The 20,537-nt window shown below is 41.7% G+C and overlaps 1 protein-coding gene across 1 annotated transcript in view; it reads left to right on the forward strand.

Moving 5' to 3' along the window:
• The window catches only part of PPP2R2C (protein phosphatase 2 regulatory subunit Bgamma), a 186,870-nt gene extending 166,333 nt beyond the window's left edge, over window positions 1–20,537 (forward strand). Inside the window, 3 exon segments of the mRNA XM_084517962.1 lie at window positions 7,168–7,337; window positions 11,326–11,417; window positions 20,047–20,537. Of these exon segments, the coding sequence (XP_084374088.1) occupies window positions 7,168–7,337; window positions 11,326–11,417; window positions 20,047–20,338 (554 nt within the window). The 3' untranslated portion in view covers window positions 20,339–20,537.

The following is a 20,537-nucleotide window of genomic DNA, read 5'->3' on the forward strand; positions in this document are numbered from 1 at the left end:
TTTCCTAGGCTGAGGAGTCCCAGTCTATTTAGCCATTCCCTGCATGGGAGTTATTTGATGCTTTTGGTCATTGTTACTGCCTTTTATTGTCTTCTTCAGTCCCCTACCGCTTTAGAGATAAGACCAGAGCTACACATACCTCAGGATATGATCACATCTTGAATCTAAATGGCACCAAAAAAAAAAAAAAAAAAAAAAAAAAAAAGAAAAGAAAAATGCTTTCTGTGTTGGAAAATAGTAAGAAGTTGAAAATAGCAGAAAGTGTTGTGGAGTTGAATGAACGTATTAGTAGTTTTATATAAATTTCATGAAATTTAACTTAGGTTTTGTATACTAAGCTTTATGAAAGTAAATTATGAAATTGTGGGGCAAATCACAGCTGTCCTGTGGAGCAGGACTAATTTGCCATCTAAATGTATTATAGTTAAGTTTTTAGTAAGGTTTTCAGCTTAGAATCATATTTTATGGGAGACATTTCATAAGTATAACCATATAGTCCAGAAAGTAAGAATGTTTAAAAGTGTTTATCAGCTCTCAAGACAGTATATTGCTTCTTGTCTCTCTTTCAAGCTGCTGTGGCCGATCTGTCCAGAGGGGCAGAATTCCTTCATTTCCGAGAACCTTTTTCAGTACATTTCAAATAGTTAATGCAGCCATTTTTATTTGGGATCTGACTGCAGGAAAGGCTCAATTTAGATAATAAATTGTTTGGCCTGGGATTGCAGCTCTTTTCTGTGCTTATGAAACTTCAAGCCCACTGAGCAAATACCTGATCCACTGTATGTGTGTCTGGTTGAAATGCACCTACTGTTTGTGTAGGTATTATCTGTAACAAGTCCTTAATTCAACCCAACTGTGGGCCATTTGCATGCTTGGACAAAGAAAATTGTTCTCCGTCTCTTGTTCCAGCGTCTTCCCTGGCTCTGGCATCTACAGTCCACCGCCCCCTCGTAAGTTCCCACTGCCTTTTTTCTGCTGTTCCCCAAACTGTCTTCACCAATTTGTGTGGCCCTTGAACAGGAGCTGGAGAATGTTCTACATCCTTTAGCTGTCTTTGGAGGGAGAGGGAGAGTTGTTTTTTCATGGTGCGAGATTTCTGGGTCCTTAAATCTAAGTAATGGCTCTTATAGGGGTGGGAAGTGACTGTATGTGAAAATAGAGTCACTGCAATGGGCTTTTTTAATGGGAGAAGCAGTCAGCAGTGAGGAGTCAGTTGTCCAGTCTCACTTTTTCATCCAGTTGTTTTTGAATACTAACAGCATCCTCTAGGGGAAAAAAAAAAAAAAAAAAAAAAAAAAAAAAGCTTTTGAAAGTTATCCTTGTTCTTAAATAGAAAGAAAGTAGCTGTTTTTCTGTTATAGAGAATGGCTTTTTAAGGCCACTTATAATTTTATCCTATGAGTGATGGAATTTCTTATCAGCTCTGAAGCTGCTAAGCTTCTATCTTCAAGTTTTTTCTTTTCTTTCCTTTCAGATAATCACAAGTTCTGAAATATATGTAAGCATGATTCATCTTTAGTTTTCTTTTTAAATCTATTTGGCTTTGTAATAGAAAAAAAAAAGTTGTTTTTATCTATAGTTCTGCTTTTAGCTGGCAGTAACAGAAATTTTCAAGGTTCGTATCTTTGTACCTTAAGGAGTATGCAGTATTATCATGGTCTTCTCCCTTGCAAGCTCTCTTTCTCTCTTTGTTTTGTTTACTGATATTTCACAGTAAACCCCTTCAGTTATCATCAAGTGCTCAGGCCTTGATAACATTTTTTTTTTTTTTCCAAACCTTGTACTCTGCGTTTCTCCCCTTTAAAAGAGATGGAAGATTTGTTTAACTGAATACAGTTAACATTTCTTTTATCCCATCAATCCATTATACACTTATAAATTCCTGTGGAAAATAAAAAGTAGCTCCAGATAAACTTTCATTATATTAGATAGATAGCTTTTCTAACCCCTGCCCCATATTATCTCAGATACTGTTATTGCTTTCCCTTTAAATAGATCTTTCTTCTTTGTGCTTTGAAAAACATTATTCACATTTGAATTTGGGAACCATCTGCCTTGCAGCAGCATTGTGAGGAGCTCATGGTTTTATTTCAGCCAGGCAAAAGAAAGAAGGTAAGAGGTAAAGGGGAAGTGAGAAGAGTGTTGAAAATTAAGTTGAGGCATTAGCCAAGGGGTCCTCTAATATAAAGTAAAGAAGTATGCATATTCCTTGTTGAGGAATACAGGATTGTGTGTGCTATTTTGGATTGTGACACTGCACCCACCATATGAGCCATTTTTAGCATTATTATTTTTTAAAGTTCACATATGCCAGAATTTATACCCTGCAATGATTAAACCTCAGGCCAGCAAACAAATTAGTAATTTTCAGTGGTACTGCAGTCTGGAGATCCCAATGACTCCATCAAAAATGTGTGCCTTTGGAAGAGGAATCAACAAATCACAGAAAAACCTTTTATGAGAGCATGAGCTGTTATGTTTTCTGAGGCTGAAGTTACATTTTGGCTATTGCTGGGGTGATGGCTGGTTGGCTCCTAAAATATCATTTAGCTACAATCTACCCACTGCTCTTCAGCAGAGTGTGCACGGTGATGCTGTTTGATTTATCACTTGCCTGTGTTGCTAGCAGTTTGATATCCCTCCTTCATCTGCCACAAGTATGTATTTGAGAAATTGGAATATTGTACTGGAGTAAAATGTAGCTAGTGGAGCTGAAGGCAGTACCAGCGATACCTGGTCTCTCTCCAGACCATTGAAATGGGATTTCAAAGCATTTTTCACCCCTCATGGACCTTGTGGTTTGTATGATGTGTGTTGAGAGGAGTGAGAAATTCCACTCTACATGTTATCAGCAGTTTTGGCAATTAAAAGAAAAATAAGAAACAATATGCTTAAGAAAGGTTACATTTGCATGTGCATTTTGTCAGCCATTAGTTCTTGTTTAGAATTTAACTTGAAGATTAGGGTTATTTGTTCTTTATTGGATGGGTCTTGTCCAAACCATATACCTTCCAGGTCTGTGTAATCAGGCCCATGTTAAACCAAATGGGAAGTTTCAGTGGCAGCACCTATGACACCCAGAGTGCAACTCATCAGCTTGATGAGAACCCCAAGAATGTCAGTAGGTACTGCCCAAGCCATCTGCTTTTAGCCTTTGTCTGGAAGGGAAGCTGAGAGAGATGGACATTCCCACCCACCCTAGCTGTTCTTGGCTTTTTCCTTTTCCTTTTCCTTTTCCTTTTCCTTTTCCTTTTCCTTTTCCTTTTCCTTTTCCTTTTCCTTTTCCTTTTCCTTTTCCTTTTCCTTTTCCTTTTCCTTTTCCTTTTCCTTTTCCCTCTTCCTCCTCCTCCTCCTCCTCTTCCTCCTCTTCCTCCTCTTCCTCTTCCTCTTCCTCTTCCTCTTCCTCTTCCTCTTCCTCTTCTTCTTTTCTTCTTCTTTAAAAAAAAAAAAAGATGATTGTAGACATGTGCATATATTTCTGCACAATAAATGCATACCTTGGCAGTGCCTTTTGTGTCCACTGTTGCTAAAGAGAGTCTCCACATATTAGGTCAGAGCAATTCAAGGCATGCTAAGACATTTTTTCAGTGAGTTGAGAGCTCATTAAGCAGATGGCAGCTCCTTTTGAGAAAGAAGTGGCATATTGTTGTGCTGCAGACTTTCTTCAGGATCCAGGAAAAGAGTGCTCTGGCAAGTATTCTTCACCTGACCCATCCTTCTTCCCAAAATCTGGAATTACTTCTATGAAAAGCTACCCTGGTTTTTGACTTATGAGCAGAAAGGCATGCAGAAAGGGACTGAGCATGTTTATTTCCTTAAAATGACTTCCCAACTTCCTCAAGGCTCTGCTTGCGGAGTGAGGAGCAGGAATGATGTCTGCCTTGGAGGCTTGTCTTCAGCATTGGCTGTGTTCAGAGACAAATTCACTTTCCCTCTGTAATCCTCTGGCATTTCTCTGTTCTCCAGCACCTGCCATCAAGGTCATATTTAAGTCTGAGCAGTGCCATGTGAAAGTTGAGCACACTACTCCATTTGTGAGTTCATCAGTTGGCAGCTGGACAGGTAGCTTCATCTTTCATGTAATGAGCACTGAGAATGCTTTCAATAACAATATTCATGAAAATTAAATACCCTTTTTATGAGAAAAGTTACTTATTAAGAAGTTAATAAGAAATTAATCGAGGAGTGTAATAGAATTTGTAATTGAATCTCTTTAAAGTTCACATTCCAAATTCTAGTCTAACAAGATCTGCTTAGATAGAGAAAAGTCTGCTCAGTTTGTCTTGAGCCTTGGGTGCTGATGGTCCCCTGGTGTAAGAGCAGCCTCCCCAGTGTAAATATAATCTGTAGTGAGCAGACTGTGTGTTTCCAGTGCAGTCTGGCAAACCTGACCTTGCGGACAGTGGGCTAGCACCATGTTGCCTCTTGTCAGCTTGAAGAAGCCAGGGTTGAATTTGTATTGCCTGCCTGAACTAGAGGCTTAGTTACCTGGTCTTCGCTGCTGTTCTGTCTCCACTTAGCTTTTATTAGCCAGACTGAACTTTCAATATGGATTTTTGCAGTCTATGTGGACCTATATGTTGCTGCTAAACCAGAAATAGCTAAAGGCTGTGGGTGCTCTATCTCACCTTCATTTCCTGAGGCCAGTGCCTTGATCTGGGTGCTCAGCCACACGCTGCTAGTTGCTGCGCTTTCTCTGTGTCACTGGGAGTCACTCCCTAATTTCCTTTAACGATTTTCCTGGTTTGGTTATGCTGACTGTATGGGCTGTCTGCAACAACTTTCCGCCTCTAAAATTGCTACCTTTCTTTCCATAGTGATACAAGGCTTTCAAGCCTGCAGTAGGTTTTGTGGTTTAATTAATCTGTCTTTCTAATACTTACTGTGGTAAGGCTAGAAAAGCAATACACAGTGCAGATAAGGTATGAAAATGTTTAATCTCATTAATTAACAAAATACAGAGCATCCAGGTACAAATATTACTCCTCTCTAATCACTGGGGGTTGGATGAGACATATAGAGCTGAGAAAATATATCTAAGCTATAAATGAAGGTGTAGTTCAGTGTTTTTTCCTTTTTTTTTTTTTTTTTTTTTTTTTTTTTTTTTTTTTTGTTGTTTTCCTGGCTTTAATAGCAACTCAACTTCACATCATAATTAAGAGGATGAAATTCCTGCCAGCCAAGTGCATAGCTTGCACAGATTAAAGGGAAGAGGTATGAGAAATGATAATTGCTCTGTGCTCGTCAGATTTCTATTGAAAATCTGACAGGATAATTGCAAAATATCTGCTTTGCAGAATGTCTAGGCAAATTTTTAAAGAGCTATTTAAAGTTGTTCGTTTACAGTCTGTCTGAAAAGAAAAGTTTCCCCCCCCCCCCGTTTCGAAGTACATTGCCATCTAGATGTGTTGTATGTGTTCAAATATAGACCTTATTCTCATGTGCATGCCGGGCTGCATTCCACTGCCCACCTCCAAAGAAAATTGCCCATAATTTTTTGCATTACCCCACATGCTTCACCCACATACTCACCCTTAGCTTTCTGCCGAACATTATTTCACCTGACAGAAACTGGAACCTTGTTGCTTTCAACAGTCTGAATCATAGCCGTAGATAAATGAACTGAGAACAAATATTCCAATGGACTACACAAAAACATCTGTTTTGACTGACAGCTGAAAGTTTTTCCACTTTCAGCACGTTTTCATGTGTCATCTAATGGTTTTCCTTCACCTGCTTTTGAAACTTGGAAGTGACACTCACCAAATTGTCAATTTGCAAAGAATATTCTAAATGTAGAATATTCTAGAACTGCATTGATTTTACTGATAACTGAAAGATCCTGAAATTCTGACTTTCTGCTAAACTTCACCATATGAGATCATTTGCCTTGCTGGGCCTGCAGAAAGATCAACAGAAGTGCTCTAGGCTCCTGGTAGGAGTTAAGGAATTAATGTTCACTTCAACCAACAGGGGGACCTGACACCAGTAGCACCCCTTTCTTGTGGGTGCCTCACTTTCCGACTCTTCCAGAGCTAGAGTTCATGCAGGCTTCTGGGGGAAGGATGTATGAAGAGAGCTAGTTAGAAATGGGTTTGTATAGCTGATGAAGTGGGGTCTAGTAAAACCAGTTGTTTCAAGTTCCTGCGATTCATCGTGTGTCATCAAGTATCATTATTATTATTATACACAGTTGAATAGGGATGACTAATCTCATAGAATCACAGAATATCTCAAGTTGGAAGGGACCCACAAGGATCACTGAGTCTAACTCCTGGCTCTGCACAGGACCACCCAAAAATCAGACCATATTTCCAAGAGTGCTGTCCAAACGCTTCTCAAACTCATGTAGGCCTGGTGCTGTGACCGCTTCTAGCTACAAGAGCTAAGCATCCCCCTATGGAATACTCCAAGCAATATTTCATGATCCCCTGCCTTGTCGGATCGTGCAGCACATGGACCAGTTAACCAGAGCGTGCAGTGAATTTAGTGCTTCCCAGAACTGTCAGCTACTGCACGTCAACTAAACAGCTCATGTATGCACATGGTAAATCACTGTCTGTTCCCTGCTCCCTTTATTGGAAGGAGGTAATTGTAGCTTGCAATTGCTGCTCAAAATTCTCATGTTTAGTCTCTGGTGCCCTCAGACAGGAGCTGTGAGGTGCCTGCAGACAGGCCAGCTGGTTCTGGCAGGCAGGGCAGGCTTTGAGTAACCACCCTTCCTGGGGATGCCAAGGCTGTTGTGAGACCACATGGACACCTTTCATGTGTCGGAGCCCCTGAATTTTCTTTATGTGTCAGGAAACAGGATGTGGGGACCCCTGGGAAGGTGACCATGGATGAACTGCCTTGCTGTTCCGTAGCTGTAGTCAACTAACTGGTATATTTATGGGATTTCCCAGAGTGATGCAGTGGGAGCATAGTGATAAGGTTAATTATTGTAAAAATCAAAGCTTACTGCTTGTATTTTTATATAAAGATAAAGGAAGCTTTATATAACGATAAAGGAAAAAGGATGAAGGTGCTGTACATATAATTAATTCTGTATCATGTGCATCAGTACACTGGATTACCTTGTTTCACAAGAAATGCACAGCACAGATTGTGTAACAAAGCATTTCTTCCACAGAATTCTAATTTCTATCTTGCTTCTTTTTCTTTAAACAGTTTATGAAGAACCAGAAGACCCCAGTAACAGATCGTTTTTTTCAGAAATTATCTCTTCAGTGTCAGATGTCAAATTCAGTCACAGCGGTAGATATATGCTAACAAGAGATTACCTCACTGTCAAGGTTTGGGATCTGAACATGGAAACAAAGCCTGTGGAAACATACCAGGTAGGTGTCTCCTGCTTACTGAAATGTAAAAATAGAAAAACTTCTCACTGAAGGTTTTCCCAAACTTCTCACAGCTTGGTCTGAGGAGCACATATTTAAGAGCTGCTAATCAAGATGATTAAAATCCTTATAGTGGCATCCTTGTAGTTGCAAAAGGGCAACTTCAGCATTAGTAAAGACGTGTAACTCCTAGGGAGTCAGAGTAACTGTGGAATGGGCTCTTGAAAAAAAAAACGATGTTTTCAGCAAGGGAAATCATCTCGTCACTTTGGCATCCATTTTCAAATGATGTATTCCACTATTAACATTTAAAAGAAACTGAGGAAAGGATTTTGCAAATTGCTTAGCATCCTGGTCCCTCTGGGACTGCTGAGAGTTTACACCTTTGTCATTTCAAAACTTCTTTTTAAACCTTTATCTACACATTCCTCCCTTGTGTCTAGTTCTAGAAGAGATCGTTGTTAAATCCTAACATTGCCACTGACACAGCGATTTGTGAATGCCAGACAGACACATCTGGTTGCCTGAATTCATTGTGATATTATCCAGACAAAATGCCAGTGGCTCCAGCCAGTGCTGAGCTTGTACTCTGACATCTGTTCTAGTTGGCAACAGAGGTCTGAGCTTACATTTTTAACTCTGCTTTGAAGAGGGAAAATATGTCTGTGACACAGAAAATGCTTGGTATGAAAATGCAATGAGAAAAAAATGTTAGGGTGCCTGCAGAAGAGTATGCAAAGCAGGAAAAATATCATTCATCTAGCTCATACTGCTTACGCAGGGACAGTGCTGCAGTACTGATGGAGCAATCCCTGTTTTCTGTCCCCTTGTGTCTATAAAATGGCAGGTGGGGTACAGTAGTTCACAGTAGCTATTATTAAGGTTATTTTTCAAATAACATGGAAGGATACTTTAGTGGTAGAAAATGTCAAAACAACCAAAATTTGACGTCAGTAACATTGGAGGTGTTTATTAGCTAGTGTTTAGTAGACAAAGTGGGCACTGTTTTTCAGTACACCCATTGTATTTCAGTGGACACTACCCAGTGTGTCTCCTATTAGCACTGAAAAATCTGAGCCTGTGTACCTTTAAAACTACAGAATTGGTTTTGCTCTGAAAATGGCCATACTTGTAATACTAAATGTGTTAGAAATGTTGGTGTGCTGTAAAAATGGAGTGGGAGGGTAAGGGTGAGACTGTTTTATGTAACAGAGTTGTATCTCAGATTTTTAGGAACTTAGGTAATACATTATTTTATACTTATTCTAATGGATTGGGCATTCTCCCTGGAGAGGAATGGCTAGTCAAGCCAATCTGTTTGTCTTGACTTTGACATCTGCTTTTATTTCCTCATGTAGGTAGCCATGTAACAAGGTGGCTACCTTTAAATCAGTCTGACACCCAACAGTGGGGCCAATTAAAAAGTTATGTTTCTCCATGCTGAGATGCTGAAAAAAATATGATGTAAAATTTTCAGTACTGTTTATTATAGTCAGCAACTTACGAAAAACAGCAAGAAAACCTTGAAAATATAACTGTTCTGGTTGCTTTACTTTAACCAATGGATTGCCTTTCATTCTCAAGTACCTGTGCAGTGCCTTGACAAGTGCTGTAGCTGACTGAAGGAGACCTCAGAGCTCAGAGGCCATAGGCACAGGACTGTGTAGGATTCACACAGTCCAACTGCTTTCAGCAACCTTGAACTATGAACATATTCATAGCTGATAATAGCTTGATCCACTTTTGGCGAGGTTTATTGTGTAGGGATTTGGACTAATGTGTCACTTATCAGCACAATTCCTGATTGTGAATGTGCAGCCCCAGTGAAACAGCTCCCCACGTAGTCATATTGCTGTGTGATTCTGGAGCACAATATGACTAGATAATTCCAGGAAGGTCTGACCTGAAACAGTGCAATGAAAAAAAGGAGGATGCCTGGGGTGATCGGTTAGGAGTGAATTTGATTAGGATTCAGGTATTATTTATATGTGGTAAGAACAATATGTACAGACAAAGCAAATCTGAGTTTACCTTCAATCTGTAGTGGCAGTTGAAGGTGAAAACAAAGTGAAAATTAAGTGTTTCCTCCAGTTAGTTCTCCATAGTCTCTGAGGGTCTGAATGTGGTCAAATGTGGTAATCAAAGGGTGAACGTAGAGAGTAAGCTGATTATCCCTGGCAGCAGTGCAAGTTAGCAAGGGCAGTCAAGAAAAGGGACCTGAGACCTTAAAGAAATCAGACAACTGCAAGAGAAACTGCAAAATGCTTTTCAGTAGAGTAGGTAGAAAGGCACAGCTCTAAGCTGTGGAATCGGACGCTCCTTGCACAGGGTGTGTGCATGATGGTGGTCATGACAGATGGCTGCTGGAAATGGTGAAGACCTGGAAATGGCAGTCAGTGAGGCAAAGGCGATCTACTTCCTTGGCCTGCTTTACCTAGCCTTGCTACTTCTTCCAGGTCTTGCGAGCTTACAAACATAATAATGGAAAAAACTCCAGTTCTGTAACAAATTACATGGGTAACACACACCAAAAAGCTTTAAGTAAAGAGAAAATGGAAGGATTTTAATTACAGGGGGTGCAAGAAACTGCATCAGTTCTCCATGTTCTGACCTTCTGAAAGTGTTCTGACCTATGGGAGTAACTGCATGTAGTTTGAAATGTTTGAAATGTTTTATTTGCATCTACCATTTGCATATTAAGACATTATCTGTTGATATACAGCTTAGTGTTCACTCTTCCATTGCTGAAAATTTATCCATAACTAAAATGTATAGTCCTTCATAGCCTTATGTTACAAATATTCTTGATAAACTTTACAATTTTGCTTCTAAAGGTGGTTTAGTTTAAATAAAATATTAGCGAAGGGTCATTTTCCTTACTCTGGTCTTGGTAGAAGTTGCTAGCAGAAATGTTTAAGCCCTCAGGCCAGAGGAAGATGCTGAGCATGTAATGAAAGGACCACAGTCAGGAAACCCTAATTCAGGTGGTGCTGAGCAGGAACAGTCTGCTAGGACACAACAGCCGGTACCTCTGTAGCCAGAGCTCAGTAATGCCCTTGGCTGTCCCACTGGTGTGTGTGCTCCTAGAAGTCATCCACACAGCTTGGTGTCACAGTTTCCACAACAGCTAGAAGAAAACATCAGGAATGAAAGTGCGTTAGTAAATTCTCCTGTGCAGTGATTTTCTAGCTCATTATTTCCCTGCGAAATTAAAGCAATCATCCAGAAGGAAAACTAATCAAATCTAGCAAAGGGATGGAACAGTTTGCATGAGATTTGTCTCTTCCTGATAACCCTCGCTCAGCAGAGGTATATGTATATAGCCCAGAGGAGAGGTCTTCTACTGGTTAATCTCACTATTCAAGTAGGTATGTGAAAATTTACAATTTTGTTCTTAAGTCTTAGCCAAATATGAAGTATCCTTGGGCTAAATTAGTGTTATAATTTGCAGCCTATGCATCTGCAACCTTATACAGGATTATGCTTCCGAAATACCTTACCCAAATGTATGTGTTACCATACACTACAGGTCCTTTTAATAGAGCCAGGTTCTTTCTGCTGCAAGAAGTGATAATCCACTTATCTTGGAATATGACATTTTTGTTACAATTTAAATTAGATTTCTTGCACATTAATTAGCACATCTAGGGTATCAGCTGGTGAAACGTCTTTGGGAATTAGGCTAGCATTGAGAAAATCACCCAAGCAAGAAACAAGTGTGTTGAGGAGGGGTGGTCTGCAGCCTGCTGAGTGAGGTATGCTGCGTGCCTTCCTGCAGCAATAATTCTGTAACACCTGGTTAATTGGGTTGGGGGATGATGCAGATAGCTTCTTTAGAGTTTAAACACAGTACCTGCTGCAAAGTTACCAATCTGTACAGCATATTTCAAAAGCGAATGTGGGAGACAAAGCAGAGATCGAGGGATTGGTTTGGGAGTTTTGTTTTGCTTTGTTTCATGAATAACAGCAGTTGTTTTCTACAAAACAGGTCCATGATTACCTTAGGAGCAAGTTGTGTTCCCTCTATGAAAACGACTGCATCTTTGACAAGTTTGAATGTGCATGGAATGGATCGGACAGGTAATCCACCCTTACATACACCACTGTCTTCATTTAGCAAAAGCACTCCCATATGATGGAGAACAATCAGAAAATAAAGTATTTTATGTGGTTATTTTCCACATAAATTTATAACCCTACATATCAGTGTTGAGGCTGATAAAAGGTGTGTGGATATTGGTGCAGCTGGGTCTCCAACCTTCTTGTTGGTCTTGGTTCTCATGCCTTAGGGGAAAAAACTTCAAATTCAGTCCTTCTTTCACCAAAACTGTAAGTAGGCTGCAAGAATTAAAATGAATGCTGCTAATTTAATTTACACTGCCCCACCAATGCACTAAGGAGGCTTGTGTGATCCTGCGTTTACACAGGAGCTACTACAGACACCCAGTTCATTTACTAGAAATGGGGAGAGGGGACAAGCAGTCACAGGGACCCACTGATGCTCTGCCACCTTCCCCCTGATTCTTCCAATGCCTACCCCTTGTCAGAGCATTCCCTTTCCTTATATTTACCCAAGATATCCAAGACATGGTATCTTGTTGGATATTTTCATGAGAGATACTAGTACAACGAGTGAGAGAGGGGATTAAATTTGCCAGTACCCTAATCCTAGCAAATAGAGGTGGTACTTTGGGGAGCAGGAATATTGCATGGGAAGAACTGAGCAGCCTAGAGGACCAAGACAATAAAAATGGATGAAATCCAAGAGTATGATGCAAGGTGAGGATTTTAGTTGACAAAAACCACAAACCTTCATCTTATCAGTTGGAAACAACTCACAGGGACATTCATACGCTAGGTGGCTGTGGAAAGGATTAGCTGACTACAGGATGCATGTGAAAGAGAGCACATGAGCCAATTTGAATGGCACACAGTGACTCCAGTCTCTGCAGAGTTTGAAGCCAAGCAGCAAGTGCAGCTGATCAGTTTGGCACTCACAGAGAGCCTGGAACTATGCCTTCAACTCACTTAGCCTCGCATTTGGGAAAAACAGTCCATCTCATTGCATGTGAAACAGGTCTGCCCCCCCAGGCTGCGCAAGGACTGTGAGACAGGGTTTGGGGCAGCTGTGACAAAGGCAAATGTGATCCTTGGGTGGGCAAGACTGGGATATCCAACAGAGAGGGGAGCAGTGCTGATGTTGTGTTGGGATCTTACTGAAGGACCTTTGGACTACAGTTGCACATTTGTTTTCCCTCATATTCAAGATAGATGAGCTAATCAGGCAAATGGACAGCTGCTCTGAAGAGAGGAGGGGAAGAATTTGTTTTGGATCAGCCTGGCAAAAAAGGAGCCAAGATTATACTTGCTTCTGTTACATACATCAAGGAGGTATATGTAGGGAGGAAGAGGATCTGGCTGAGCTAAATGCTAATGGTAATAGCACAGGGGTGATTACTGCTTGGGCCTACGTGGGGCCAACTTGGTAGTTTGCTCCTACTGGAAATACCAAAATAAAAGCCTATCTTGAAAATACATGTGAGGCTGATCCCTGCCTAAACCTGGCACTAAAGAACCACGGAATCAAATCGTTCAGATATTTTGAAACTTCAACACTCAGAGGATTTCATGTCCTTTCAGACCGTTTTGTTTTTCCTTAGTGGGAATTCCCAATGTGTCATGCAGGATGGGCAGCTACATGTTCACAGGCTTAGGGTCTTTCTCTTGTAGTTGAATGAAGTACTGCCATCCACACTGACAAGTGAGACCACTATCCAGATAGTTGGTAATAATAGAAATTTTATTCAGTATCAGGATTTAAAATGAGTGTAATATTTTAGTTCATACTTGACAGATCAGAAAGATCGACATAGTGAGTAATTATTAAGTGGGAGCCTTACACCGTGAGAGCTTAATTTGTTGTACTGCCCAAGCGTCGGGGGGTTGTTAGTCTTGCACAATTACCAGATCTGTCACTAAGCACAACACACTGCTCTTGATTGTAAGAAACTGTTGAGTGGAGTAGCTGGCAACATTTGACAAAGGATAAGGGCTCACTTTAATTTAGTTTTCTTTGTAAGAGTCAAATATATTGGCACTGATGTTCATCTCTTGAGGTGAGGAAATTCGTGTTCACTGTTCTGAGCTTCTTGCTTCTGTGCTTGACAAGTATTTTATTGTTTTGCTACACACTGCAAGATTATTTTGGTTTTGGTGGATTGTGATTTAAATTGTATTTGGGTACCAGTAACCCTTAAAGAACAGTTCATTTTAATAGTAAAGTCACTTCATGTGGTCCTTTCGGTATGTATTTTTAAAAAAGACCTACTGCGAAAGGTAAGCAATAACCATTAACAACAGTACTCATAAGAGATGCTGTACTATAACATTTATAACAGTAATTCATATACATAACACTAGTAATTGCATTTCTAAACTTGGTATTTTTATCTTTTGCAGACTTTAAAGTTACAATGACAAATTAAAGTGACAGGATTGTTCGGTTAAAAATGAAAGCGTGTTTATTATTTAGCAGAAAATACTTCTTATTAATGTTGTCATTATTAAGGAGTTAATCTAGGCTATGATAGAACCCGATGGTGAGGCCATTTACAAAAAAAAATCAATGTACGTGGGCTCTGATTAGAACGTGATTGATGCTCAGTTACTCCAATGAACAGGAACTAATATGATCAGACAGACCCTATCTCATTTGCTGAAGGGCACATTAATCACTAGGTACTTGGGCAGGAACTGTGGTCAGGGAGGGAGTCAAGCAGGGGTCTTACAGTAATTCAGGCAGATGAGCACATATTATCTATGGTGGAGTATATTACACTAAAATTATGTCATCTTTGTTATGTATACATCTTTATGTGACTATGGAGAATGCGTGAGCTCGGCTTTGTACACCAATTGCATTTAGTCCTTCCATTCACTTCCAAAGTCAAGTTTTTCAATAAGGACCCACAAAACCCTTCTCGGTGCCAACCATACCCCTTCTGTATTTCAGTTTTACCTCAAAACTTAGCACTTACAGAGCTGTTGGCATGTTACAGAAGAACCAAGTAAAAGAAAAAGTGTAGTATATACTACATGGTAGTAAATGAATACCTTAATTACTATCTTTTTTTTTTTTTTTTTTTTTTTAAGATTTCAAATGAATGGGTGTATGGGAACCTTCCAGGGAGGCTTCTGAATGCCATTGTGATAAGTGATATGCTGTAAGCAGATGAATGAAGTCACGTACAGCTGTTCAGTCAGCCCTTTCCTACTGAACTGTCAGTCATCCCAGTGAAAACCCGTCAGCCTTCACTCCAATCAGGCGGGATTGGCAGGTCCCAGTGCACCAAACGTTAACCATTTATTCCCGTCTGGCAGCACGCTCCGTGCTGGGGAGCTAGAAGATATCATTTCGCTATCAAGGCTCAGCACATCAAATATTAGCTTGGAAGGACTCTGGAATCCCTGTTCTTATTTCCAGTGTTATCCCAGCCAACTGTCTCAGGGTGTTGCAGTTCTGACTCTCAAGCTTTTCCATCACATATCCCCAGTGAGTTTAAAGAAGCTCCTTTAGGATGTGAGGTCAGTTGCTTCACTCAATGCAGGATACAGTAAAACTGCCCAGGGTCCCTACAGACCCACCCCATAATGACTAGTCTAGTGGTGAAAGGAAACTTGTTTGCAGCAGTGCTCCTTCCTTTCCCTTCATTGTAATAAATCTCATTATTTATTCCCATGAAGAATATTTTGAAGAGTTTTCCTGGGACAAATCCTTTCTTCTCATAAGATCGAGTGATTGCCACAAAAAGGTCTTTCGGGCTTTGCGTGGTAGTCTCAGAAGATTGCAGATGTGCTATTCTGCGCTGGCAGGTGTGGTATTGAGTTCTTGCAAATGTAGGGCTCAAAGGGTAACTGGAGAGGGGGTTTCAGGTCAGAGAAACGTCCCCTTCCTGTGCTCCTGTGCAGAGACTTACTGCAAGGTCTGGAGACAGAGGTACCCCTGTCCTCAGTGACTGTTACACCCAATGAAATTTCAAAGCCTAATCAATATTGTGGAAGAAAATTGCACTGCAGTTTAGTGTAAGTGTTGAAGGCCTATTCAGATACTCTTGAGGTTGGTGGAATAGGAAATGTGTTGACCTTCCATTAGAAGCAGGATGTTTAAGAAAGGAAAGCTATGCACCAAAATATTGAAAGGCAGATGTTTTATGGTATCAAGGTGCTTAAAGACGCTGAAGACATCAGTAGTTGCTACGGTGCTGCTGTAGACCCTAAAACTCTGGCCCTAAATGAAACCCTAGAGGAACAACTACTGGTGTCACGCAAAATAAAATAGTTCTCTGTAGGTAAATGTCTGCCCGTTTAGGTCTGTGTATTCTTCTTGCACTGCAAGTGGGAGGAACTTTTAGTCTCAAGTCCTTTGCTCCAGAAAATTGTACAGATGGGGATTTGATTATTACTATTTTTTTAAACAATAGAGTTTACCTGAAATATTACTGGCTACTGGATCAGCAGGGTATGGGTGAAGAAACCGCTGCCCAGTGGGCACTGGTTTAAGAGGCAGCAGTTAGTGTTGTGCTGATTTGAAGCAGTCCCTCCTGCTGCAATGGGCTCCAGTTCCTGGGATTTTGTGCTAAGGTCCTCAGGCCCTGTGCTCTGAGTGCCCAGCTGTCCTGCTTTCAGTTAGGACAGAGAAACCAGGACACCAGCTCAAAAGCAGATTACACACATGTTGCACACAAAAGTCTCTTTTACAGCCCATGGCAAGAATTCATGTGGAACAGATGAGCAGTTGGGCATCTCCCTCCCTGCACCCCCTGATGAGCTGGTAGGCTTTGTATGGCCAGACAGGCTCTGCTGATTTCCTAGCACCCTGACACTTCTGGGGCCACTGCTACCAATCTTCTGCCAGATTCAAGGGCACAGGAACCACTCATTTGTACCTGCTGAGAGAGGAAATCTGCCCATCTGCTGCTTTGTTCAGCCTGCAGCCCAAAGGAGAAGGCACGGGTAGCAGCCTGAAGCCCCTGAGAGCTGAGCAAGCTGTCTGTGAGGGTAAGCTGGAGACAGTGGGAGATGGCAAGGGATGAGTGAGCAGTGAGACCCCCAGGAGTAACATGAAGAGCAAAGAGGAAGGAAAAAGGAACAGACAAAGGGAAAAGACAAAAACAAGCAAAAGAGACAGTAGGGAACTGGGACCTGAAGGTAAAGCTGGGGAGGACACATCACTGGCAGGGAGAAGCAGGATAAAGGGAAATGGAAGAGAGGGGAATAAGAGGATGTGGAAAAGAAAAGACGGGGAAAGAAAACCTAACTGCAAAGTGTGTAAAGACTGCAATTTTGTGATTAGAAGGGGAGAAATAGAAAGAGAGAACAGAAAGGCAACTAGGGAGGGAGTGAGCAGAAAAGTCAATATAATGAAAGTAGGATTGGATTCCACTGGATTTTTTTCCTTCCTCCTTTACCTCCTGTAAAGAGAATATATTTGGTCTGCTTTTAAAGGAAAAAATAACGGGTAAGGCTTTGGGCACCAGTGACCCAGGGCTGTGGGACTTAAGCATGGCAGTGAGATACCTCAGATTGCCTCCTTGGTAAGGAAAAATGCCAGAGTGTCAGTGCAGGCTGTAAGAATTACTCACAGCTAATGTTGTCGTGTGTGCATATGTGCATGTGGCTCTTTTTTCTTTTTCTTTTTTTAATCTTTCTGCCTGTGGCTGTGGTGGTTTGCATGGAGTACAAATTTACTCCTGCCTGAGCCATCAGTCCACTGCTCCTCAGGGGCCACTGCTGTGTGTTTTGAGCCCCAAACACCCCTGCCCAGGTGAGGTGGGACTCTGCCCATGCTTTGGAGCAAAATTCAAGGAGTTGAGGCAGAACTTTTTGGGGCTGCTGCCTTACACACCCATGAGTTTGTGTGGGGAGCTTTGGGTGGAGAGGGCTTTGGTTTCTTGAACCAGCGTGGGGTGCAGGCACTTGTAGCACTGCTGTGCCCAGCACGCAGTCTAGAAATACAGGGTAGGCACTTCCTAGACTCAGCTACCATTTTAATTCTTGTACATATATATATTTATAATCCTCCTTATCACATACATTCCATTATTGTATGTTATATTTTCCTGAACAGGAATAAATTGCAGGGTTACAGCTAGTTCTTGCTCTCATTTATTGTTATTTTAAGCGGCAGGTAAGGTTATAATCCATCTGGGTTTGTGATCTTGAACACAAACGGGCACTTTCTCATTTACATAATGCTATTTTTTACTGAGCCATTAAACTACAGAAAAACAGGGCCAGCATGAAAAGTAGTCATCTACATATGTTAAAAAAAGCCCTGCAATAAATCCAACCGAAGGAAACAGACTTTTAAAAATATGTGAGTTGAAGAAATTAAAAAGCAAATGGACTGTAAAAGCAGCTTTACTGCAAGCAAAACCTAAAAAAAGATTTTTTGACAGGCACTTCTTTGTGCAGTTGGTGCATTGGTACATTGCCTGCGTGAAAACTGCTCCCTGATGGCACCTGCCTGCATCTGGTGCAGGCTCCTTATTCCCGGGGGAGCCGCGTCCCAGCCAGCACAGCTCTGCAGCCCATGGCACGTGGTGCCCTGCTCTGGGAGCCTGTTTCAAAATTTTGCCTGAAGCGGGGGGGCGGGGTGGGGTGGGGGGAAGAAAAGAACAAACCAACCAACCCTACCACAGTACTGTCAGCATCGCCAATTGTGTGTGTTGGTGCTGAGGTATAGAATCACCTCTGCTGTTTCGTGTTGTGACCAACTGTTGTAGCAGGAGCCCTAATGGCAAGACACAGTGATTTGGAAGGAGTGAAGCATTAGATTTACTGCTGTTGATTCAATTTCTGAACTGGGCACTAATCTTGATCAATAGGCTTTCTGCATTTTTTGGGGTTCGTTTTATCAAGCTGTCATACCGACTTTTTTTTTTTTTTTTTTTTAAAAAAAAAAAAAAGCATGCGAGGTTGTTTGTGTGGGCTTAACGAGCAGAAGTATGCCAGGCCTTTGCAAGTGGGGAAGCTGAGGGAAAAAAATCTCTGCAGACAGCCCTGCTGCAGTGAGCCTGGGCTGGCTGTAACCACCTATGGGCCCTGCCTCTCCCAGCCACACTTGGCTTGGCAGCAGAGCAGGAGAAGAAGCCCTTGAGCAAGCGGAAGGCTGCGTGCCACCAACTAACACCAGGGCAGGGGGGAGCTGCCAGTCCTGCTGGTGACTCTGTGCACATCCAGCTCCCCTGAGCCAGTCACCCTAAGGAGTCCCCAAAGGAACAGAGCAGCTGCCGTTCAGTAGCGGTAGTGCAACCGCAGTTAGCTCCACAGCTTCGTTGGTGGGTTTGGGGTATATTTCTCATTGGTATTACAGCAGCTACTGATGACCCCAGGTGTGATCAAGGCAATGCTGGCTGGGTCTGTGCATGTAGTGTTAGACAGCTTCTGAATGCAGGGGCACCATCTCTCACCAGCTAGCATGACCAGCAGAGAGCACACGGTCTATGACTCTGACTTCCCCCATCCTTCGTATGCAGCTGCCTCAGGGCCAGCCCGCAGCTCTGTGCAGCTCCCCCCAGGTGGGATACCACAGCCAAATGCTCCAGCAATGCGGCTGTCAGCTGCGATGGAGATGAGTTTATTAAATGCAAGGCACGTGACATACGCTCTATTGTGTACCAGAAAGGCAAATATTTACTGGTTGCCCAAGTCTTTCTTAAAATCGAAAGCTTCTTCCATAGAGACCTGACAGTTCAGGGTGGGTTCCTCTTCTGAAATGGGAGCACAGAAATTCACTAAATTCACTGTATTTGGGGCTGGGATGGGAAAGATGAGAGGAGTGTGGCCCTAGACTCAGATAGGGAAAAAGTTTGCAGAGGATGAGCTCTTGAACAAGGCTCTAAGATCCATGATTATGCTAATCCAATAACCTGAGGGCCATGGATGAAATCCTGAATTCATTAAAGTCAGTGACAAAATATGCCCCCCTGGGGAATGGGGAATGAAGCAACTGGAAATTCATTATTTCAAGCTACAAGCTGATTAATGGGGTAATTTTTATACAGGGTGAGGTATGCTTTTGTCCCTTTCTCCCAGCCTCAGAAATATATCCTGACTTGATGCTTCAGTCAAACTTTATACAGAAGATAAAAGAATCCTATTTATCAATATATTTATTTTTAAGAAGTGTATTTAGATACAAATTTTAATAGTGCCTACACTTTCTAACAGGTCTATGGCTTTGAAAGGAAAAGGGTTTATTCTGAAAAGAAATTTACTTCTGCAAAGCTCTTTTTTTTTCCTTTAAGAGTGTTTCTGGAATCATGGTAATCTCAGCTGTCAAAAAAGGTAAGGCTCTGGAGAAAGAAAAAAGCCTGGAACTATGACCCTTTAAAGCTTGTAAAGAGCTGTAGGGTAATTAAAAAGAACTTAGGTGAACGTGTCACTTTTACTGTCCTGTGAAGTCAGTCTCATGATGTCAGGGCCCTGACATGATTTTTTGTGTGAATGCTTATGGAAGCCAGTTCTGGGGTAACTGGAAATTTAATTGAATACATTGGAAGCAGGAAAATCCCATGCTTTGTACTGTTTCTGGAACCAGAAGCCATCTTATTCTAAGGTCAATGTTCAGCTGTCTCCATCCCTTCACGTCAGTAGACTTCCCCCAGCCTGCTGTTTAATCATGTCTTTTTTCCCCCTCTCTCCCCAGTGTCATCATGACAGGTGCATATAACAACTTTTTCCGAATGTTTGACCGAAACACCAAGCGGGATGTTACCTTGGAGGCATCCCGAGAGAGCAGCAAACCACGAGCCATCCTTAAGCCCCGGAGAGTCTGCGTCGGTGGCAAACGGAGGAAAGACGACATCAGTGTTGACAGTTTGGACTTTACGAAGAAGATCTTGCACACGGCGTGGCACCCAACCGAGAACATCATTGCTATAGCAGCGACAAACAATCTGTACATATTTCAGGATAAAGTGAACTCAGAAATGCACTAGATTTATCAATATCCCTCTCTACTTACAAACCAGCCTCTTGAGAATTGTAGAAGGATGTGATCCTCACAAAAATTGTGGCTTCTGTGGTGGGATTTGTAGGTTGCATCCTTTCATCCCTCAGCCTGTATCATTATCGGTGGCGAGCCAACTATTTTCCATCACTGCAACTGTATAAGTAAAAGGCACGACTGCAAATCCA

Source organism: Aythya ferina, assembly GCF_964211825.1.
Source record: "Aythya ferina genome assembly, chromosome: 4".
NCBI lineage: Eukaryota > Metazoa > Chordata > Aves > Anseriformes > Anatidae > Aythya > Aythya ferina.